Source organism: Lontra canadensis, unplaced genomic scaffold (assembly GCF_010015895.1).
Source record: "Lontra canadensis isolate GAN:19392208 unplaced genomic scaffold, GSC_riverotter_1.0 scaffold99, whole genome shotgun sequence".
NCBI classification, from domain to species: domain Eukaryota; kingdom Metazoa; phylum Chordata; class Mammalia; order Carnivora; family Mustelidae; genus Lontra; species Lontra canadensis.
In genome coordinates, this window is record NW_022631093.1 from 2,639,260 (window position 1) to 2,657,420 (window position 18,161).

The 18,161-nt window shown below is 37.9% G+C and overlaps 1 protein-coding gene across 1 annotated transcript in view; it reads left to right on the forward strand.

Moving 5' to 3' along the window:
* The window catches only part of HSPA4 (heat shock protein family A (Hsp70) member 4), a 50,037-nt gene that overhangs the window by 21,841 nt on the left and 10,035 nt on the right, over positions 1 to 18,161 (forward strand). Inside the window, exons 7-13 of the mRNA XM_032837758.1 lie at positions 1,821 to 2,065; positions 10,367 to 10,443; positions 11,963 to 12,114; positions 12,838 to 12,944; positions 13,378 to 13,511; positions 14,487 to 14,668; positions 15,899 to 15,988. Coding sequence (XP_032693649.1) covers positions 1,821 to 2,065; positions 10,367 to 10,443; positions 11,963 to 12,114; positions 12,838 to 12,944; positions 13,378 to 13,511; positions 14,487 to 14,668; positions 15,899 to 15,988 — 987 coding nt within the window. The remainder of the gene's footprint in view (positions 1 to 1,820; positions 2,066 to 10,366; positions 10,444 to 11,962; positions 12,115 to 12,837; positions 12,945 to 13,377; positions 13,512 to 14,486; positions 14,669 to 15,898; positions 15,989 to 18,161) is intronic.

The following is an 18,161-nucleotide window of genomic DNA, read 5'->3' on the forward strand; positions in this document are numbered from 1 at the left end:
ACAAAAGTATTGTTTTCTTGATCTTAAGGTTTTGAGTGTTATGGGAAAAGAGTGTGGGGACTAAAACTTGAATGCCCAAAAAGAAACCATCTGAGAGTGACATTCTAAATTTTTGGAAATCTTAGAGCTCTGGAGAAAACACTTCGACACAGAGAAGTCTAGCAGTGTTTAAGGCAAGGAGGGCCGAAGAGTTAACACGGTCACATTTGAATTTGCTGGTATATGCCAGCTCCATAATCGGATATAAAATCAGTTCTTTTGCTGATTTTATCTAGAATTTGCTTAAGAACCAGTGAGTTTTTGAGTGTTTGCTTCAGTTACTAGGGGTAGGGATCCAGGTTTCTTTGTGCCAAGGCCTCAGTTGTCTCTCCTTCAAATTTGGGGATTGGTAAGGAGGGTCTATCTGTCTCACAATAAGTATTCGTTAGGTTTGGAGGCCATTTTGAGACCCTATTTATTACAGTCCTTTTATTTTGAAAACTAGACTTGGTCTCACTTTATATCTGATTTATTTTGTTTCTAGGATTTTTTTTTTTCTTTTTCCAATAAAAAGAAAATGAATCTTTGAGATGGTTGGAACTAACAGGTTCATGATTTTTACAGGTGTAAATACTTAAACATTTATCACTAATCACTTTATTTCTAAAGTCCATTGTATACTTTCACCTTTTTTTTTTTTTTTTTTAATGTTAAAGCTTTTAGCTATTTGGGAGGGAGAGAGCATGCACAAGCAGAGGGAACCAGAGCCAGAGAGGGAGAAGCTCAACAGGGAGCCTCATGTGGAGCTCGATCCCAAAATCCTGGGATCACAACTGGAGCCAAAGGCAGACACATAACTGAGCTATCCAGCATCCCTCACCTTTTTAAACAGAAGCTACTTGTCATAATTAGCTTTGGCTTTGGGTCAGAATGATGTATATTTGTGATTATTTGCCTTCCCCCACCCCCAACAAAATTGTCCTTTATTATCTCCTGTCATTTGTCAGTTTTGCAATTATAATTAAAATTTAGTTCTAAAAATACTCACTATGAAAACACCCCAAACTTGAAGGACATTTTTGTGGTAAAGCATTTACAATGTTAGTATTATGAATAGGATGCTGTATTTCATTTTAGTTTTTTGAAACAAATTAGACTGTAATCAGTTCTGTGTCCTGTTTTTTTCTTCACTTAGTATATTAAAATCTCCCCATGACATTTAACATCTTTGAAGAGATTTTTTATTTAATTTTTTCATAAGAATGTAATCATTTTATTTAGCCTACCTTCTATTATTGAATTGGATTAGATATAGTTTGCATCTGATCTCAGGATTTTTGGGTAATGGATAATCAGAGCTAAAGAGACTTTTACAGGTTGCTGTGAATTAAGCTTCTAGCATGTTTCCTGGTAGTAAATTGCATCGAGGTAGGGCTTTGGTATTATTCGTAGGTTTGTGACAGCAATAAGACCAGAGCTATGTAATGACATGTTAGTGCATTGCCTTGGGTATTTAATTTTAGCTTATAGTCAGATGGGTGTAGCAGTAAGGGCTTGGATTTTGGAATTGAGGGGATTGGGTTTTGAATTGCACTTCTGCCACTTACTAGCTTTGTGACCTGCAGATTATCTGATCTGTTTGGGCCTGTAGCATCTGTAAATTGGGGATTACGGTGTCTCTTTTTCAGACTGATAAAATGACAGGTGGAACATTTCCTTGTTTCAGCTTTAACGTGCCCACTCATAATTTATTAGTTAAATATATGTTATTTTTTAAATTAAAATTAAAGTTATATTTTAAATTGTTTATTTTTGAATTAATAATCATCTTTTTCCCTAAGGTTCTGGCCACTGCATTTGACACAACACTGGGAGGCAGAAAATTTGATGAGGTGTTAGTAAATCACTTCTGTGAAGAATTTGGGAAGAAATACAAGCTGGACATAAAGTCCAAAATTCGTGCATTATTGCGACTGTCTCAAGAGTGTGAGAAACTCAAGAAATTGATGAGTGCAAATGCTTCAGACCTCCCTTTAAGCATCGAATGTTTTATGAATGATGTTGATGTATCTGGGACTATGAATAGGTAACTAGACCAGTATTTTGGTGTTAAACTGAACTGTGATTTTTCTGCACTTCTTTTAGCATTTATTTAGTTAAACATTGAAATGATCATGGTTGCTATAAGATAACTTCTATAGGTAAAAATTAGAGACCATTCAGGATCCTTTTTTTAATTTATTTTTATTTCTTTTCAGTGTTCCAGAATTCATTGTTTATGCACCACACCCAGTGCTCCATACAATATGTGCCCTCCTTATTACCCACCACCAGGCTTACCCAACCCCCATCTCCCTCCCCTCCAAAACCCTCAGTTTGTTTCTCAGAGTCCATAGTCTCTCATGGTTTGTCTCCCCCTCTGATTTCCCCCAACTCACTTCTCCTCTCTACCCCCACCATGTCCTCTGTGTTATTCCTTAAGTTTCACAAATAAGCAAAACCATGATAATTGACTCTCCCTGCTTGACATATTGCACTTAGCATAATCTCTTCCAGTCCCATCCATGTTGATACAAAAGTTGGGTATTCAGGATCCTGCTTTTTACGTGAAGTTGGGGTTGATTATTCTAATAATATGGACTGATCTTTTTGTTCTGATTATTCCAGTAAGTTGACAGGTACATGGATTACGTGTGAGTTAGTAGTTATAAAAAAAGCAAGGAGAGGTACTTTAATGCTGAATAGTATTGGATTTGATTCAGATGTTGATTCAGAAATTGGTGTTCTTGGGTAGTTCAGGGTCACTTGTGGGCAGTAGCTCTTCTTTTGTACAGTGCTGCAAGAATTCTGGGTAATTGACATTTCATCCTATTCTGTCCTCAAACACCCAGAATGTTACTCTTGTCTCTTGGGTTGTTTGCATGATGAGAGTGGTAAGTTCTTTAGGATGTGAATTCTACTGGTAGAAATATAGGCACAACTGATGGCTTGCTTGGGGAAGTATGGCCTCAGTTACCCTAAAAAAATTGAGATGAAATTGGAATTTTTCTTTTTAAAGATTTTATTTATTTATTTGGCAGACAGAGATCACAAGTAGGCAGAGAGGCAGGCAGAGAGAGAGGAGGGGAAGCAGGCTCCCTGCTGAGCAGAGAGCCCAGTGTGGGGCTTGATCCCAGGATTCTGAGATCATGACCCGAGCCGAAGGCAGAGGCTTTAAACCACTAAGCCACCCAGGCGCCCCGGGTTTTCATTTTTATTAAGCAACAGTTATGTGTGTATGTGTTAAGGAGACTGGGGGGCATTGTGTTTCTCAGAAATTGTCGGTGGAATGTTTTGTGATAATCAGAGCCAAGTAGGCATTTCTAAGTAGTTTATACTTTTTAAAAACTGGAAACAACCTCTATGCTGTTATTTTTACCAGTTGTACTTTGTGTACATTGAATGTAAAACTGTCATATCTTGTGCTCTAGTTTATAGTCTTCATATAGTCTGTAATGTTTACCAGCAGTCTTTTTTTTTTTTTAAACTAATGAAACTGGATTATTTCTGACATTGTAGCCTTTTTTCTAATTAATTTTTTTGAGGTAAAATTTACATTTTTTATTTTTATTATTGTTATTTTTGAGGGTTTTTTTTAACTTAGAGCATGAGCAAGGGAGAGGGAGAAGCCCCCACATACCATTTTAAAGTGAAAAACTGGGACACCTGGGTGGCTGAGTCGGTTAAGCGTCTCTCTTCAGCTCAGGTTGTGATCCCCGGGTCCTCGGATCTAGTCCTGCATCGTCCTCCCTGCTCAGCGGGGACCTGCTTCTCCGAACTCTGCCTACTGCTCCCCCTGCTTGTGTGCCCTTTCTCTCGCTCTCTGACAAATAAATAAATTCTTTAAAAAAAACATGAAAAACTCTGGCATTAAAAAAACCCAAATTGGCATTTTTTAATACATATATGTTGTTGTGCAGTGACCACCTCTATCTAGTGACAAAATGTTTTCATCACTCCAAAATAAAACCTCATAACCATTAAGCAGTTCCCTTGCCTCTTGTACCTGGCAACCACTATTTTTTTCTTAATCTCTATGGATTTACCTATTCCAGATGTTTCATATAAATGGCATTATAACTGTGTTTTGCTTCGTTTGTTTCTGATCTCTTTCACTTAAACATTATGTTTCCTAGCTTCATTCACATTGTAGCATGTGTTAGTACTTTTTTGCTTTTTATGACAATAATCTGTATGGAAAACATCACTTTTTTTTTTTTTTTTTTTTTTTTAAACTCTTGCATCAACTGATGGACCTTTGGGTTTTCTACCTTTCGGCCTTGAATAGTGCTTCTGTGACAAGTCATGAATAAGTATTTGTTTGACTCTTTTGTTTTCAGTTCTTTTTGGAATAAATGTAGGAGTGGAATTGCTGAGTCATACACTAATTCTGTGTTTAGGTTTTTAAGGAATTGCCAATTTATTTTGCTCAGCATTTGGACCATTTTACATTCTGATCAACAGTGTATAAGGGTTTCAGTCTCACCACATCTTTCCTGGGGCTTATTTACTACTGCTTTTTATTAATGTATTTTCATCATTTTGATTGTTGGAATGAACAGTAGATTTTTAAAAAATGGCACATGTTAACCGTGTAAAGTTCTCACATGTTGATGACCATTTCCACATTTATACCTGGTTGGATAGAAATGACCTTAGGTCGTATTTTTCCCTTGATTATCTTGTTTATTTCTTTGAAGTTTTTTTTAAGATTTTATTTATTTATTTGTCTCAGAGAGAGCACAAGCAGGCAGAGTGGCAGGCAGAGGCAGAGAGAAGCAGCCTCCCTGCTGAGCGAGGAGCCTGATGTGGGACTTGATCCCAGGACCCTGGGACTATGCCCGAGCCAAAGGCAGCAGCTTAACTGACTGAGCCACCCAGGCGTCCCTAAAGTTTTTTTTAAAGTAAACTCTTTACCCACTGTGATGCTCAAACTTATAACCCTGAGATCAAGAGTTACATGCTTCCCTGACTGAGCCAGCCAGGTGCCCCTTTACTTGATTATCTTAAATGGAGTAATAATACTCTTTTGGCATATAGCCTTCCTGTTTAATTGTGACAGTGTACTTTTCAGTTATTTGTTATTTGTTCTTTTTGCTAGGTGCCCCCATTTTTTTTTTTCCTTTTTTCTTTTCTGGAAAGTCTAATTTACCAGGATAAATTGGGTTTTGTTGCTGGTTGTTATTGATCTTTTTTCCCAGGTATGCAGTGTGTGTTTTCAGTATGTAGTTTCACAGCTATTTAAAAACCAAGGAAGTTTTCTTGAATTACATTGTTCAGTATTTGTTCTGTTCTTGTACTTTGATTTTATTCTTTCAGCGCTCTTATGTAAGTATGTTGGATCTTTTTTGCTTGTGGTCTGTATTTGTCATTCTCTTTCATTCATCCCTTTATGCCACTATTCGGGCTCTCTGTCCTTGTGTTATTTCTAGGTTATTTTTCATGTCTGACATTTGTTCTCTTATTTCTAATTTTTAGTTTTTCTAGTTCTTTTAGCTCTTTCAATTTCTTTATCATTTTTTTGTTGAGATGCAATTCATATACCATAAAACATGTAAAACTTCAAGAATTCAGTGCTTTCAGTATACTCACAAGGTTGTACAACAAGGACCATGATCTAATTTTGATACGTGTTCATCAGGCCAAAGAGAAACCTCGTATACCCATTCCTCCCACACTAACCATAAGCAATTACTAATCTTCCTGTCTCAGTGGATTTGCATAGTTAGTCTCATTTTTTTTAATTTAATTTAATTTATTTAAGATTTTATTTTGAGAGAGAGAGAGGACAGGTTAGGGGAGGGACAAAGGAAGAGGGAGAAGCAGATTCCCTGCTGAGAAGGAAGCCCGATGTGGAGCTCCATCCCAGGACCCTAGGGGTCATGACTAGAGTCCTTAGGCAGATGCTTAACCGACTGAGCCACTCAGGCACCCGTGGTTTTTTTGTTTTGTTTTGTTTTTTAAAGTAAACTACCCCCCAAGTGGGGCTCAACCTTATGACCTCAAGAACAAGAGTCCTATGCTCTACTGACTGAGTCAGCTAGTCCCCTGTCTAGTCTCATTTTTATGTAAAATCTATAATATTGCTGAACCATTTTTAAAAAAAGTTTTACTTATGAGAGGGAGTGTGTCAGAGAGTCAGTGTGGAGAGAGGCAGAGGGAGGAGGAGAGAATCTTCAGGCAGACTGCTTACAGAGTGTGGAGCTGATGTGGGTCTCGATCTTATGACCCTGGATCATGACCTGTGCTAAAACTAAGAGTCTGACGGTCAACTGACTGAGCCACCTACGCAGCCTGCCCCCCCCTTATGTTTTTTTATTATTCCTGAAATTTTAGACTGGAAGTGTGATTTAAGAGTTTTTCCGAATTCACTGCTCCATAGTGCCCTCTTTTGTTTTTACGAAATGTTTTTAAAATGTCTTTTCTTTTTTTTGAAAGATTTTATTTATTTATTTGACAGAGATTACAAGAAGGCAGAGAGGCAGGCAGAGAGGAGGAAGCAGGCTCCCTGCTGAGCAGAGAGCCCAACGTGGGGCCTGATCCCAGGACTCTGAGATCATGACCTGAGCCGAAGGCAGAGGCTTTAACCCACTGAGCCACCCAGGCGCCCCTAAAATGTCTTCTTAACCTTATGTTTTTCTTTATTCTGTCTTCTTTTGTCTCCAGTATTCTCTTGGTTTCAGATTTTATCAGTAGTAGTTCTTCCTCCCTGTGGCCTTTTTTCTTGAAAGAAACTTTTTTTTTAAAGATTTTGTTTATTTGACACAGAGAGATGGGGAGAGAGGGAATACAAGCAGGGGGAGTGGGAGAGGGAGAAACAGGCTTCCCGCCGAGCAGGGAGCCTGATGCCCCTGGGATTATGACCTGAGCTGAAGCCAAATGCTTAATGACTGAACCACCCAGGTACCCCTGAAGGATTTAACTTGGTTACTGTAGAGCATTTATTGGTTCCTATTCTGCATGGTTCTTAATGTACCGCATTGAGGACCTTTTTTATATTCTCTTATTCTCTTGTTCTGGAGTATGCCAACCCCTCCTTGACTTCACCTGCTATTTTCAAATTGGCCTTCTGACTTTTGGTTTATTTTTTTCAGGTCCATTATATTTTCAGGTCCATTATATGTCCTGTTGTTTTCCTCTTGCTTCCTTTTGCACAGATACGGATACTTCGAAGGAATTGTATAATTATTGATGGTTTTTCTTTACCCATTTGTATTTTGGGGTTTGTGGCGAGTACTGTGTTAACCTGTTTTTGTTGTGTTGATGGGGTTTTGGTTTTGCTCTTCTAGTTGCTGTGTATTTATTTGACAGGACATGAAGAGATTAAAAAACTGTACTGTTTGTATCCAGAATACACAGAGGTGTTTACAAATGAATAATAAAATGACAGTCCAATTAAAAAATGGGTAAAGGACCTGAATAAATATTTCTCCAAAGTACATACAGAAATGGGCAGTTAAGGGTATGAGAAAGATGGTCAACATCATTAGCCCTTTGGGGAAATGCAGATCAAAACCACAGTGGGACAACAGTTCACACCCACCAGGATTGCTGTTGTCAAAAGCCTTGAAGAGGCTGTGGAGAAGTACTTAAACGCTGCTGGTGGCGGTCAAAATGGTGCAGCCATTTCGAAAACAGTTTAGCAGTCGCGTAAAATAGGTTAGACATAGAGTTACCATATAATTCAGCAGTTCCATTCTTTGGTATACATTCAGAGTAATAAAACACGTGCACACAAAAATTTCATGCATGAATGGTCATAGCAGCACTACTAATAGCCAGAAAATGGAAGCAGTACAATGGAATATTGTTTGGCAATTTAAAATGTGATACAGATATATGCCATAACATGGATGAACCTTGACAACTTTATGTCAGGTGAAAAAAGCCAGTTGGAAGGGACTATATTTTTTATCATTCTGCTACATGGACTGTCCAGCATGAGTGGGTGCCTAGGGCTGAGGGGTAGGTGAGGGGGTCTGGGGAATAATGGTTAATGGTGACAGAAGTGTTATAAGATTGTGATGATGGTTGCACAGCTCTGAATATACTAAAAGCCATATAATTACACATTTTAAATAGTTGAATTTTAGAGTTGTGGGAATTAGTTTTCCAAACAAATTTTAAAAAAGAAACAAAAAGGCTCTACTACTACTGTTGCCATCTTTTAAGACTCCTCTCTGCAGGATTCTTTGCATTTTTTTATGATGGAGATTTTTAAACATGCAACAAAACAAAGACTTTGATAGTGAACATCCCTATCCTGCCTTTTGGGTTCTTCTACTTAAAATATTAACTGTACCTATTTATCTATCCATCCTTCTATCCATCCACCAATTTTACTTTTTGATGCACCTCAAACTAAATTGCAGACATCTATCTATATACTTTTCCCCATGTACTAAAGTATGTATATTAATCAGATTCACTGTTTTATCATTCTTGTTTTTATATAATGACATACTCAAGTTTGAAATGTTCTTTTGCTGAGTCTTGACAACAGACCAGTAGTACCCTTCTCAGGAGATAGTCCATCTCCAGAAATGTTTCCTCAGGCCTTCATCTCCAGGGACAGCTGCCGATGGGACTTTTCATTTTAAGGGGTCGGAGATAAAAATTGCCTGTTGGAGGACTTCTTAGAAATGCAGCCATCCAGTGTATAGTCTTGTGTAAGGCTTGGTTTGCTCAGCATAAAATTTGAGATTCATTGAGTAGTTGTATCTATCATTTGTTCCTTCTTGTGTATTGCTGACTAGTGTGCCATTGAGGGTTGGTTTTCTCCTCTTGATGGACACTAGCTTTTTCAAGTTTTTTTGTTATTAGGGAAAAAACTAATTTTAAACTCTAACATGTAAGAGTTTTAGTTGTTTACATCTTCACCAGTATTGCTATAGGTGGTCTTAAATTTTTACCATTCTTTTTTTTTTTTTAAAGGCTTTATTTACGTACTTGGCAGACAGAGATCACAGGTAGGCAGAGAGGCAGAGAGAGGGGGAAGCAGGCTTCCTGCTGAGCAGAAAGCCTGATGCTGGCTGGATCCCAGGACCCTGAGATCATGACCTGAGCTGAAGGCAGAGGCTTAACCCACTGAGCCACCTAGGCGCCCGAAATTTTTGCTATTCATGTGTGTAAATTTACTTTGTACCTCAGAGATGGAATTCATAAAAATCACACTTCTAAAGTGTCTGATCAGTGGTTTTTAGTATAGTCACAAAATTGGGCAACCATCCCCACAACCCAATTATAGAATATTTTCATCATCATAAAAAAAAACCCTGAGTGAGTTATTGAGGTATAAAAAGACTTGGAGGAACCCTAAATGCATAATTAATTGAAGCAGAAGAAGCCAGTTTGAAAAGATTATATACTATTTGATTTTACTTATATGATCTTCTGGAAAAGGCAGAACTATGGAGGCTGTGAAACATCAGTGATCTGCAGGGGTTCAGCGGAATTGAGGGATAAATAGGTGGAGCACAGGATTTTAGGGCAGTGAAACTATTCCGTGTGATACTATCGAGCTGGATACTTATTATACATGTGTCATAGCCTATAGAGCACTAATTTATACTGTCATGTGTTAGTATTTGCTCATCACTTGTTAGAAATGTGATCACAGCCATGTAAGATGCTAGTACGGGAACTGGGGCAAGGGGACCAGTGAAGGGTATGGTATGTGAGAATTCTCTGTACTTTCTGTTTATTTCTCTGTAAACCTAAAACTGATCTTTAAAAAAAAAAAGTGTGTTGAAAAAAAAAAGGAAAACAAGAAATTGTACCCATCAGCGTCTTTCATCATCTGTTCTTCCAGCCCTAGGAACCATTAATCTGTCTGGGGATTTACCTATTCTGAACATTTCATATAAATGGAGTCATACGATAAGTATTCTTTTTTGATTGGCTTCTTTCACCTTGCATAATTTTTTGAAGGTTTATCCATGTTTTAACAACTATGAGCCTCTTACTGTATTCCTTTTTATTCCTGAATGTTACTTTATGGAAATTAGTTCTTTTTCCACTTTTTTGGCTGTTGTGAGTAATGCTGCTGTGTGAAGAACATTTATGTGCAAGTTTTTGTGTGGATATATGTTTTCAGTTCTTTTGGTTATATACCTAGAGTGAAATTGCTGGGTCATATAGTAACACTGTGTTTAACATTTCGAAGAACTCCCCAATTCTTTTCCAGAATGGCCACTCCATTGTATATTCTTACCAGGAATGTATGAGGGATTCATGTTGTCCGCATTCTTGCCAATACTTGTTATTACCTGCTTTTTTGATTATAGCCATTTATTCCCCCACATAAGAGTGGAATGTGATTTTAAACCTCTTGCCCTTTTATTCATAGGGGCAAATTTCTGGAGATGTGCGACGATCTTTTAGCTAGAGTGGAGCCACCACTTCGTAGTGTTTTGGAACAAGCCAGTAAGTATTACTGTGACTCAATTGTTTGTATAATCATGGCTCTTTGGAAAATGTTACTTTTTTTTTTTTTTTAAGTTACACAGATTTTCATTGTATATATCACTTACTTCATTGCTGTATTAAGCTTCTTTCTATGTCTATCTTTCCTCTGGATCACCCCCCCGCCCCCACCTCTTTTGATAATGGTGTCCTGGGAAATCTAATAGTTTTCTCAAGAAAGCTAATTCAGGGGTGCCTGGGTGGCTCAGTGGGTTAAAACCTCTGCCTTTGGCTCAGGTAGGTCATGGTCCCGGGGTCCTGGGATAGAGCCCCACATCCGGTTCTCCGCGGGGAGCCTGGCCCACCTCACCCCCCCACCCCCCTCCGCTGCCTCTCTGCCTACTTGTCATCTCTGTCAAATAAATAAATAAAATCTTAAAAAAAAAAACTTCACCCATTTAAAAAAAAAAAGCTAATTCAGACTCAGATATAAACATTGCATGTATTTTATAGTGGTAAAAATCGTCTTTTGCATTGCTGCTTGTGGTGGTTGTACAGGGTTTTCTGTCTGAACCTTTGCTGACTGAGAAATACAGCCACGAGAGGATGTCACCACATAGTTATTTTAACAGGATGCTTTAATTTTATCTCTAGCTAAAAGTAGATGTTTGATTTAGTAATGTATCACTAATTTTCCTAAAACCTTCAGCATACTTTTTCTTGGAGTCCACTGTTGTGTTGGTTGCTAACTATTTCAGTGTTGACATGTACTGTCATCTTGACAAAGGTCAGTTCTTAAATCAGAGTGATTATGTTAAACTGGCATTTTCTTTCCATACTGGGATAGCCCATTTCTTTAAAGAGCCCTTCAACATATCGTCACTATTTGTTACATGAAATGTGACCAGGAAATCAGGCAGTGTTGGGAATATTCTATGAGTGACTGAAGAGCTTTGGTGTGCACCTTTACTTCTTTTAGGTGGAGGCTGTACCTGTGTTAATAATCTACTGTGCCTGTGCTCTGGATGAAGTGCTCATGTGGCTAGGTGTGCTTTGAATACTTTCTTTTCCTTCCTCCCTTCCTTCCTTCCTTCCTTCCTTCCTTTTCTTGCCATGTCAGAGGTAACTCAGTATTTCAAGGCCCTCTTATTTTCCCTGTGGCTAGCTTAAGTATTGATGTTTTAACAATTTTTTGCATGGGACTGTTTAAGAGATTACGGGGTCTCTCTGTTGTAGGGCATTTAGTATTCATGCCTCTCTCCTCTTGAGTTCACGAGAAGTTCCAGTATTGTGCCACAGTGCCGCTGTTCCTTGGTGTATCAGACCATACCTATTTTCAGATGCTGCAGCTGTGTGTGTCTGTATGTCTGTGTGTATGTGTATGGTGGTGATGAGGGGGCGAAGGAATGGCTGGGTTTTGTTACGGATCTGTAAGTTATTTTGTTGTGTTAAGATGTTACATTGCTCTTTTATTTTGTTGTAAAATACTAATTTAAAAGTTGTTTTCATCTCAATGTCTATTCTAATAATTTAAAAATAGAGTTAAAGAAAGAAGATATTTATGCAGTGGAGATAGTTGGTGGCGCGACACGAATCCCTGCAGTAAAAGAGAAGATCAGCAAATTTTTTGGTAAAGAACTTAGTACGACACTAAATGCTGATGAAGCTGTCACTCGAGGCTGTGCATTGCAGGTGAGCTTTCTCTCATAGGGAGCCATCCATTTATAGGTCATTGTGCCTAGACGGGATTGCTTTTCTGTATCCAGCTAGTAATCTGAGGTTAGCTTATTAGAATGATCTCTAGGTGTAAGATTCTGAAATTTTAGTTTTATTTTTTTTATTTTTAAATTTTTTATATTTATTTATTTGAGAGAGAGAGAGAATGAGAGCATGAGAAGGGAGAGATCAGAGGGAGAAGCAGACTTCCTGCCGAGCAGGGAGCCCGATGTGGGACTTGATCCCAGGACTCCAGGATCATGACCTGAGCTGAAGGCAGTTGTTTAACCAACTGAGCCACCCAGGTGCTCCTGAAATTTTAGTTTTATAATGGGTATCAAGGGTGGTGTTAAATGGAATTGTACTCTGTTACATGTAGTAAGCTGAATTAATTTACTAGAAACATAGGTAAGCCTGAAATATTACTAGAATTTGGCACATTATCTATTGTCTATATATGAAGTAGCATCATACATCAGTTAAGTAAAGGTTTGGGTTAATGGAAAAATGGTAACTAATGGCTAGATAATTAATTTGACAAATGATAGAAGTTTTTAAAACCACTACACATCATTAAATTATTACTGTGAACACCTAAAAACCGTTGATGGTGGTTTTTTGAAGTCATTTATTTATAGGCCTCATCATAACATAATGTCTGTGCTTGTCATATGGAATTTTTAAAAATTATTATTCTAGTGTGCAATCTTATCGCCTGCTTTCAAAGTCAGAGAATTTTCTATAACTGATGTAGTACCGTATCCAATATCTCTGAGATGGAATTCTCCAGCTGAAGAAGGGTCAAGGTAATAACATTTATTATTTTTATACTTAAAGTTAACTTAGTGTTAAGTATGAGTAAAATAGTGCCTTTCATTTAAACTTTTGCAGATTTGTAGCATTTCATTACAGTGCATGAATCAAAAGTGATGCCTTAGTCTTGAGAATAAATTTTGTGTCCTTAGTTTATTATAATTGATCCTGCTGAAGTAATTAGTGCCTTTTATGTACTTATTGCAGTATATTTATATTCCTTTTCTTAAAATTGATTTCATATATATATCTATGGATATATATTTAAGTTCCCTCATCCCCCCCTTTTGGAACCTTTTATATCCCGGAAATGATGACAGATGAGAGAGCATGAGCCATGCAATAATTACAGATGTAGAGTAAATTGGTAAAAGTGTTCAGGAATATCTTAAATTTGTGTGTTTTTGTCTTTTTCCTCCCATCTAGTGACTGTGAAGTCTTTACAAAAAATCATTCTGCTCCTTTCTCTAAAGTACTCACATTTTATAGAAAGGAACCTTTTACTCTTGAGGCCTATTATAGTTCCCCACAAGATTTGCCCTATCCCGATCCTGCTATAGGTAAGTAGAATTTGAAACTTTAAAAAAAGAAAATTTATGTAGTTAGAATTGGGAGAGAGCAAGTATTCTGAAATTTGGTATTGAAAATCCCACAAAAAAATTTCTTCTAAGTTGTGACCAGTTCACTACTAGCAGGATGGTTACTTTTTAATTTGATCTCTATTGTGTGTGGGCAATATTTCTTGGTTAATGCGTATAGTGGGTGTACCTTGTACATAATGTGATAATACGTAGATACTGAAAAGGAGTTAAACTCAAGTGTTGACCCTAACACAGAATTAAATGATGGACACAGAAAATCATTAGAAAATTGTTATGTCGGTACCCTAGGATATGGAACCATGTTGGCTAGAGTTTTTACAGACCCTTAGAAGCTCTTAAATTATGGAAATTTTACTAGCTGAGGAAAGAAACTAGAATTACATGATCATCACAGACTTAGAATACATGAGGAAAGTATTAGGAATATCCTGAATGGCACTTAGAAGCTGTGGGAAGGTTAACGTACTCTGTTTTCCTCATTTGTAAAACAGGAATAAGAATGAGAAATTATATTTTGTGAATTAAAAAGCAAGTAAAAGTTTGGTGTAATAACTGACTCTTGATGTATGTCAGTTTCTTGATAAATGACAGAAATGGTGTGGAATCACTAGGGTTTTTTTCAGTAGAGGAGATGTGACATTGGTTTAGGAACTTCCCTGGCAGTGACATATAAAGATGAATTGGAATAAGGGACAAGAGGTAAGAAAATGTTCAGAGGGTTAGGAGATGTGTTAGTCCTCAACTGGGACAAGGTACTAAGAGTTTGACTATTTATGAGAGGAGAAGGAGAAATCTGATGATTTGGTTTATTTGAAGTGTCATATTACTGACCTGTCACTGAGAAATGGGCATAACTTGGCCATATGGGCATATATTCATGTTTGAATTCGTCCTCACAGTTTATGTCTTCTCTTTTGTTTCTTATGTCCCTAGCTCAGTTTTTAGTTCAGAAAGTCACTCCTCAGTCTGATGGCTCCAGTTCAAAAGTGAAAGTCAAGGTTCGAGTAAACATTCATGGCATCTTTAGTGTGTCCAGTGCATCTCTAGTGGAAGTGCTCAAGTTTGAGGAAAATGAGGAACCGATGGAAACAGATCAGAATGCAAAGGAGGAAGAGGTAATCTGGCCATTTTATACATTTTAAACTTACGATGGTGTAAAGGTGACTTGTCTAGAAATTCTAAGATTGACTGGGTGGCAGGTGAGGAACCTTGTGACAGCTGCCGAGAGTGCACTGTGTCCCTTTATCCCACCACAGGTGAAATAGCGGAAGCTCTTCATGCGGTCTATCCAATAGAAATGAAATACAATTTGGGTTCTCTCTCCAGACCATGTACTTCTCAAGTTGAGTTGTTTTTGATTCTCATTACTGAAGAATGCTTTGAGTCTTGGTTGATTATTTTCATAAGTTGATTTTATACTCATTTATTGGAATCATGTCCTGGGTCTCATCTTTACTGTGCATCAAAATTAAGCTTTATGAAACTACCAATGGAGTCTCCAAAGGTCATATGGAGTTGTCTGGGTTAAGGCCCAGGTATCATTTATAAAAGCCTCTGGAGTCATTTTTAGGAGCTGCAGACATTGAGAGCCGGTGATTCAAGTCTCCACAAACTTTTCCCTTCTTTGTCACTATTGTCAGGCTTTGTGGTTTTTTTTTTTTTTTTTTTTAAAGATTTATTTAATTAAGGGAAAGCATGCAGGTATGCATGCAAGTTGGGGGAGGAGCAGAAAGAGAATCTTCAAGTAGGCTCCCCACTGAGCGGGGAGCCCAATGTGAGGCTCAGTCCCACAACCCAAGAGATGATAACCTGAGCTGAAACCAAGAGTTGGAAGCTCAACGGACTGAGCCGCCCAGGCACCCCCAGGCATTGTTCTTTTTTAACAGAATTCTCAAGGTGTTCACCTACCCTAATGCGCACAATGGTTGTACTTGAGAGGATGAAAAGACTAATTTAAAAACTGCTTGAAAATGTTGAGACTTTTGAGAGAAATTTACTCACGAGGGAGCATGGATAACCTCCTCTCTTCAGAAATATTGTGTAAAATATTAAGATGAGTACTGCTTTGGTTTACAAAGCATTTTCACAGCCACCCCTGTGTGTATACGGTAGGGTAGGGCAAGTGTTTACTCCATTGTACAGATTTATTAACTGAGAAACAGAGAAGAGAACTTCCTGTTAATAGGTAACATATGTGTTGTAACTAGAATTTCAGTCTAAGCATCTTGATGGCTGGTAATTGATCAGGAATTCATACCATGGTATTTTGCTAGTGTGTCATGAAAGTTGCTTAGTCTTTTGTTAGTATTTTCTGGTTTGAGGATTCGATGTGACCTGTTTTTCAGAAGATGCAGGTGGACCAGGAGGAACCACATGCTGAAGACCAGCAGCAGCAGACACCAGCAGAAAATAAGGCAGAGTCTGAAGAAATGGAGGTTTGAGTTGTGTTTTAGAATAGGATTTGTAATCTCTTTACATACATGAGATGCTATGTCTTAGAAGGTAGTTACATAGTTGACCCTTGTACAGTGTGCAGATTAGGGGTACTGACCCTTGTGCAGTAAAAAAATCTGCATATAACTTTTGAGTCTCCAAAAACTTTACTAGTGGCCTGTTCTCTTGACCAGAATAACATGAATAGTTGATTAATTCCTCTTCTGTATGTTATAGGTGTTACATACTGTGTTCTTACTGTGAGATAGACTACGGAAAAGAATAGCTTACTAAGAAAATCATAAAGCAGAGAAGATACATTTATAGTACTGTACTGTTATTTATCAAAACTGTATGTGGATGGACCTCTGCAGTTCAGATCTGTTTTATTTAAGGGTCAACTGTATTAGGAATTCTTTACATATATGAAGTTTTTAAGTAAGATTTTGTTATGAGTTTGGAAAGTATGTTTGGCAAGAACTTTGAACTCTAGTCCCTTTGGAATTTGGGAAGAATGCACTCGAAAACCATAATTTGACCAGGCTGGTGATTGGTTCATGTTGGTTTCTGAATGGCTGTTACTGTTTTTCATCCTGTCCATAATTTATTCTTTTCTGATAAATGAGATGTAATTTTTTCAAATTTTGTTACCTCTCTCACACTTGTCTTTTGTCTAAAGATAGTTTTTTTATTTTATGTATTTATTTAGAAAGAGATTTTATCTATTTTTTTGAGAGAGAGCATGAGGGGTAGAAGGGTAGAAGGAAAAGCAGACTTCCTACAGAGCATGGAACCCAGTGCAGGGCCCTGGGATCACAAACTGAGCCAAAGGCAGACACTTAATGTACTGAGCCACCCAGGTGGCCCAAAGATAGTGTTTTATTTTTATTTAATTTATTTTATTTTATTTTACTTTTTTATTAACATTATTTCAGGGGTACAGGTCTGTGATTCATCAGTCATGTTATTCTGGTCAACAGAATAGGCCACTAGTAAAGTTTTTGGAGACTCAAAAGTTATATACACAGTTCACAGTGCTCACCATAGCACATACCCTCCCCAATGTCCGTCCATCACCCAGTCACCCCATCCCTCCCACCACCGCAGCAACCCTCAGTTTGTTTCCTGAGATTAAAAGTCTCTTATGGTTTGTCTCCCTCTCTAGTTTCGTCTTGTATCATTTTTTTTGTCTTCCCCTGTGATCCTCTGCCTCGTTTCTCAAATTCCACATATCAGTGAGATCATATGATAGTTGTCTTTCTCTGATTGACTTATTTCAGTTAGCATAATACCTTCTAGTTCTAGTTCCATCCATGTTGCAAATAGCAAAATTTCATTTTTGATGGCTACATAATATTCCTGTGTGCGTATCTTGTGTATACACACTTCACATTTTCTTTATCCATTCATCTGTTTATGGACATCTAGGCTCTTTCCATAGTTTGGCTATTGAGGACATTGCTGGTATAAACATTCAGGTGCATGTGCCCCTTTGGATCACTGCATTTGTATCTTTGGGGTAAATACCCAGTAGTGCTATTGCTGGGTCGTAGGGTAGCTCTATTTTCAACTTTTAGAGGAACCTCCATACTGTTTCCCAGAGTGGCCTGCACCAACTTGCATTTCCACCAACAGTGTAGAAGGGTTCCTCTTTCTCAGTACCCTAGCTAATATCTGTCATTTCTTGACTTGTTAATTTTAGTCATTCTGACTGGTGTAAGGTGATATCTCACTGTGGTTTTGATTTGTATTTCCCTGATGGCCAGCGATGTTGAGCACTTTCTCATGTGTCTGTTGGCCATTTGGATGTCGACTCTGCAGAAATGTCTGTTCATGTCTTCTGCCCATTTCTTGATTGGATTGTTTGTTCTTTGGGTGTTTGATAAGTTCTTTATAGATTTTGGATACTAGCCCTTTATCTGATATGTCACTTACAAATAAAAAGTGTTTTATTTTTTTAAAAATATTTTATTTATTTGACAGAGAGAGACACAGTGAGAGAGGGAACACAAGCAGGGGGAGTGGGAGAGGGAGAAACAGGCCCCCTGCCAAGCAGAGAGCCCGATGTGGGGCTTGATCCCAGAACTTTGAGACCATGACTCGAGCCGAAGGCAGACGTTCAATGACTGAGCCATCCAGGCACCCCAAAAGATAGTGTTTTAAATAATTAACTAT